This window comes from Dreissena polymorpha, chromosome 14 (assembly GCF_020536995.1).
Source record: "Dreissena polymorpha isolate Duluth1 chromosome 14, UMN_Dpol_1.0, whole genome shotgun sequence".
In the NCBI taxonomy this organism is placed as follows: Eukaryota; Metazoa; Mollusca; class Bivalvia; order Myida; family Dreissenidae; genus Dreissena; species Dreissena polymorpha.
This window is the reverse complement of record NC_068368.1, coordinates 9,050,372-9,056,150: the sequence shown is the minus strand read 5'-3', so window position 1 is coordinate 9,056,150 and position 5,779 is coordinate 9,050,372. Positions and strand designations below refer to the sequence as shown.

At 34.0% G+C, this 5,779-nt stretch overlaps 1 protein-coding gene across 2 annotated transcripts; it reads left to right on the top strand.

Annotated features, from left to right (window-relative positions):
• Positions 1 to 3,659: 3,659 nt before the first annotated feature.
• LOC127858222 (uncharacterized transmembrane protein DDB_G0285607-like) lies at positions 3,660 to 5,312 on the top strand. 2 transcript variants are annotated; one of them, XM_052395207.1, is made up of 3 exons: positions 3,660 to 3,944; positions 4,640 to 4,878; positions 5,159 to 5,312. In XM_052395207.1, the coding sequence occupies exons 2-3, from the start codon at positions 4,644 to 4,646 to the stop codon at positions 5,200 to 5,202; spliced, it is 279 nt and encodes a 92-aa protein (XP_052251167.1). In that variant the 5' UTR covers positions 3,660 to 3,944; positions 4,640 to 4,643; the 3' UTR covers positions 5,203 to 5,312. The 2 variants fall into 2 exon arrangements, with proteins under 2 accessions (XP_052251167.1, XP_052251166.1); XM_052395206.1 differs by lacking the exon at positions 3,660 to 3,944 and having other exon boundaries at positions 4,294 to 4,878.
• Positions 5,313 to 5,779: the final 467 nt, after the last annotated feature.

The following is a 5,779-nucleotide window of genomic DNA, read 5'->3' as shown; positions in this document are numbered from 1 at the left end:
TCACTAGGTCAAAGGTCAAGGTCACAGTTACAAACAGCCCTTGTTTATTAAAGATCTTTGCTAGAAGAATATACAGACAAGACTTAACTCGGCCATCATAACTGATTTATATGGTTATCATTATAGTATTCAGATATTACATACTGATATCCATATACACATTTTGGCATTCATTTATTTTCATTGTCTTGACACTTTCTTCCAACAAATAACCACTTACTGTGAGACCAACAATATTCGGACTGTTAAACTCTATCTAAAACCATGGAAAAGCTTAACGCCATTATTGCAGTTTATGGTTTATGTATAAATATTTGAAGTACATGTATGATTATAAAATTAAGAAATTTAGAAGCACAAGATAATGTATCACTTGTGACCAATTCAATAGCTTTACAATAATTTTGCAAAAGAGAAATGTCCATGGAGTATCAAATTTAACTTAGATTTATTGGAATGTGAAATACATTTTTAAAAGCTGAATAACAGATCTTTTAACATATTTATCTCTGACAATACTAATGGCACAAAATTGACATTGCTTATTTGATGATTTGAATTGATAACACACTTGAATAATTATAATGGAAATGCTATGCCTTAAAAATGTTCTTTGGTCCATTATGACATTTAAAAATTATTCAGTACCCATGCTTCAATAGCTCCTACAATAAAATAACCCTACCCAGTGAATACCTGTAAATTGTAATATATAAGTTAGATATAATTGCTCCGCAAATCTCTTTGTGTGAGTGTAGAGTGCGTCAGGCAATTTGAAAAGATCTACAATCCATTGAATTGCTTGTATACCATACCTGACAAGTAACTCAAAACCTTTGACTAGTAATGGTTGCAATATGAGAACCAATATCTGAAAATTTCAATTTAAAATGCACTGGTGATCAGCAATTAAAGGGACTTGTTCACATATTTGGACATCAGGGCTATAGATAACTTTTGGGGTATATTGGGTAATTCACTCTCTGTTTTTGACAACAATAGGGTTTTTGTAAATTGAATAGAGTTTTAGCAAAAATTTTCACCCCCTACTTTTGAGCTTAATTGGGGTTTTCGCCCCCGTTTTTTTTAACTCATTTGGGTAATTTAGGGAATGACATATATAATATAATAAAGATGTACTAAGGTTACTATATTATTTATACAAATGAAATTCAAAAAGGTACCTGTACATAACAACAAACAATTACTGAATTTCTGATCAAAGTTCATTCATTTTTGTGTTGAATAAGACCGAGTTCATGAAAATCAGCTAATTATAACCGGTTTTTCGGTACATGAATAACGCTCTCAAACGCTTGCGCGCTGACCGACATTGAACCTGTTGTTACGTGTGATGTTGGTATTAGCAATAAATTAACACTTCTTCAACCATGTTATTTACGAAACATTTCCACTCGTGTATTTGACACGAAATAGCGCTTTAAACTGGGGTTTCGGTGAAGTTTTACACGCTTTCTGACACCGAGTGTACCAAAATCCCACATTTTATTACGTATAAAAGTGATATTAATAATATTAAACATTGCTTATGGGACATTTATCAATCACTAAAATTGAAAGTGCAAGACAGCACAATAAGTTTGGTCATATATAAAGTAGCGCTGGATGAAGGGGAATTCAGTAATGCTACCTGTATCAGAGGCTGCAGGCGCAGGTACCGACTTCTCCAAAGTTCGGCATTAATTGGTTATATCAGTAATAATAGATCTTATTATGTGGCATTCATCGATTCGATTCTAGTAAAATAGAAACATATTATCGTTTTCACTTGTTTCTGACACACACAAAACTCGATTTATAACGGGGATTTCGTTAAGTTACGCAAAGTTGGTACCAATCTTCTCTATTATTCTACAAGCACACGTGATATAATTCATACTTAATAATGCGTAGTTATTTCTAACATAACATTTCCAGTTTTTAACTCATCTATGTTTTGAAAACAAATTATGAGCTACCCGTCTCTAGATTTGCCACCAATTTCCACCAAATGCCACCGTTTGCCATGTAAAAGTGTGGCAAACGGTGAAAATTTGATGGAAAACGATGGAAAATGGTGAAATGCCATCGTTTTCCACTAATCGATGAAAATCAACAGTGGCATTCGATGTAAAACGGTGGAAATTTGATGGCAAACGGTGAAAAATAGGACTTTGTCATTTTTTTAAGTGGAAAATGTACATTTTGAATAGGAGAAAATGGCTCTTAGAAAATTTTGCAAGAAAACCTGATTGGCAAACGATGGAAAAAAAACTTAGAACATTTTCAAACAAAATGCTCTCTGACAGAACAGAAAACGAAAAACAGTTCTTTTAATTTAAATTGAATGTACATATAATTAAATAACATTTTTGCAATTCTATGCGGAAAACGAGTAAAAATATGCAAAAATATGCGGAATAATGAAGAAAATATGTGGAATAATGGGGAAAAAGACTGAAATGTGCGGATATTTGAATTTTTATGAGATTGCGGAATTTTATTGCTCAAGAAAATTTTTCCGCATATTTTTGCGAACATTTGGTTTTTATAGGCGGAAAGTAGATTTTTGTTTGCAAAGCTTGATTTTGTATACGGAAAATACACTTATATGCGGAAAGTTAGGACTAGTTATTTCAGGCTATTTCAGAAGTCAGATGTGTGCGGAAAACATTTTTTTACAAGTATTCTGGACATATGCATTAAAAAACAAATCTCAGAGTGCTGTTTCTTGTTGTAAGAGCAGTAGCAGTTGCATTTGTAGTTGTATCAGTGGCGGTGGCGGAAGTAGTGGTATGATGGTAGTAGTAGTAGCAGTAGAAGTATTAGTAGTAGCAGATGCAGTAGCAGCAGTAGTATAGCTAGTAGTAGTAGTAGTGATAAGAGTTGTAGCAGTAGTAGTAGTTGTAAAAGTAGTAGTAGTAATAGTAATAGTTGTTGTTGTAGTTGTAGGAGAAGTTGTTGTTGTATCAGTAGCAGTGGTAGTAGAAGTAGTAGTAGTTAAGTAGAAGTAGTACAAGCAGTAGTAGCAGTAGTAGCAGTAGAAGTAGTCGGCGGTGTCGTCGTTGTCATCATTGTTGTCGTAGTAGTAGCAGCAGCAGTAGCAGTAGAAGTAGTAGTAGTTGCTGTTGTTATTGTTGTAGTTATTGTTGTAACAGCAGTTTTGTAGTTGTTGTAGTATCTGTGGTGTTGGTGGTGGTGGTGGTAGTGATAGTAGTAGTAGTAGAAGTAGTAATAGTTGTAGTAATAGCAGTAGTAGTTACAAGTAGTAGTAGTAGCAGAAGAAGTAGTAGTAGTAGTAGTAGTAGTAGTAGTAGTAGTAGTAGTAGTAGTAGTAGTAGTAGTAGTAGTAGTAGTAGTAGTAGTAGCAGTAGTAGTAGTAGCAGTAGTAGTAGCAGTAGTAGCAGTAGTAGCAGCAGTAGTAGCAGCAGTAGTAGCAGCAGTAGTAGCAGCAGTAGTAGCATCAGAAGTAGCAGCAGTAGCAGCAGCAGTTGTTGTTGTTGTTGTAGCAGCAGTTGTTGTTGTTGTAACTTGCAAAGCAATTTCTACAAATTAAAATTTCTTAACCCTGTTCAAGTTACATACACTCTCTCTGAATATCAAACTACAGCCACTACAGCTGAGGTTTACAAACTATCTGATAACCACTGTGTGTTGTTGGCTTAACAGCCTTTTCTGATTGGCTGAATTCAAACACAGATGGTTTTCCTCTTGGTTTGAAATACTGGACGGTACACATGTTGGAAAATATACAGGTTAAACTTGTTGTTAAAATGAAATTAAATTAATTTCACAAACAGTAGAGATGAGTTATTCCATTACCAACAATTTCTTAAAATAATAATGTATAATTGATATCATTTGGATAGTGACATGAAGTGTTGTTAAAGAGTGATGAATGCAGTGTTTCAGCAGTCTGTCTAGGAATAGAACAACAACTGAAGGTTTGTGCTTTTCATAATATTTCTAAATATTCCTTAAAATTAATGCTTCTTATGTCATCATTGTAGACCTTTTTTGGATGTTATATTTATGGCAAATATTAATTTAAATGATGTAATACGAATTTACAATAAGTGCAGTTTGCAGCTTGATTAAGGAAGTAATTAGACCTAATGTGTAGAAATTAATAAGGTTGAATGTAGTATTAGAAGTTAATCATTGCTAGGGAACTGATGCTTAAAGGGAGTTTTGTGCTGTGCATGATGAGCACTCAATGCTCATTAATGATGTTAATGTTTATATTAATAAATTAATAAATTAAATGTTTAGGTTTCACTGTGCATTTTCATACCAATAGCAATTAGAATTAAACATCATTATAATTGTAGCAATATTAAATTTGTACTAATCATTCCAACAAATTAAGTTAAAATAAAAAGACAATGTGTTAAATATATTTTGTCATAATTGTGTTTAGTTTTAATCTAACCTGAGCAAAAAGTGCTCATTAACTTGGCTGGTGTTCTACAGACTGAGCTATCCCGCAACCTGACACTTTATCTCCTAAATTGACTTATTCAAAACGTGATATAAGATCAAAATTACATTTATTTGAGTAACCAGCAGGACTTCAATATTAAGGGTAGATGACTACAGATTTATTGATTTCTATGGTTTGTCATACTTTTTTCGACAGCTTGATGGCCGACTTACAGAGCATTAGCAACAGTTTCAGCAGCAACTTCTCCAACAGCAGCAACTTCTCCAACAGCATCAACCACTGCAGCAGCGAAAACAACAACTCCAGCAGCAATCAACCCAGCAGCAGCAACAACCACCCCAGCAACAACAACCGCAGCAAAAACAAATCCAGCAACAACAACCAGATCCTCAACCAGATTGTCAAGACCTGCCTGTCAACAGGACATAATTATGGTGGGTACACAAAAGTAATTATTACAAAAAGTATATAACTTAAAGCTACAGTATGCGGTGGCAAACTGAAGCATTAGTTATTGCTAACTGATCTCAATTCACTTATAACAGATTCAAACAATTTTATCTTTACTCTGTAATTTGTAAAATTATTTTAATGTCTTATTATGTCACAGACAAGTGCTGGTAAAAGAACTAATTTTCTCTGAGCAAAAAGGAAAGTAAGGAATTCAAACTTGTTATATAAAGGTACAGAATTTAATGTAAACATTTATTTCAGGCCCAGCTGCTATTAGACATCACTGGCATAACAGATGCCAGTAAGGCTGCAAAGAAGTTGTTTCGCCGCCTGTAAAGGGAGGAGTGAAATAAAACGAAGGACTGTGAAACACTAGAGTACTTGAAATATTCTGTTTTGTTAAGAGTGTATATATCCGTTGTCTACTTCAAATAATAAATTGTTATACATTATTTCTTTACCTAATTTGTTTTTTATTTATCCTTTTTTCAGTTCGGTGACATTCAAACTGAGGATGCAAAGTGCCATCAATATCCGTAAAACAATGACTAATTGTACATCTTGTTCCACCATTTGCCATCGTCTGTGGCAAACGGTGTAAAATATTACACCATTTTCCACTGGATGGCAAACGGTGGCATTTTGTCCAAATACTCCACCGTTTGCCATCGTCTGTGGCAAACGATGTAACATTTTACATAATTTTCCACTGGATGGCAAATGATGGCATTTTGTTTCAATACTCCACCGTTTGCCATGGTCTGTGGAAAACGATGTAAAATTTTACATCGTTTTCCACTGGATGGCAAACGATGGCATTTTGTTTCAATACTGCACTGTTTGCCATGGTCTGTGGAAAACGATGTAAAATTTTACATCGTT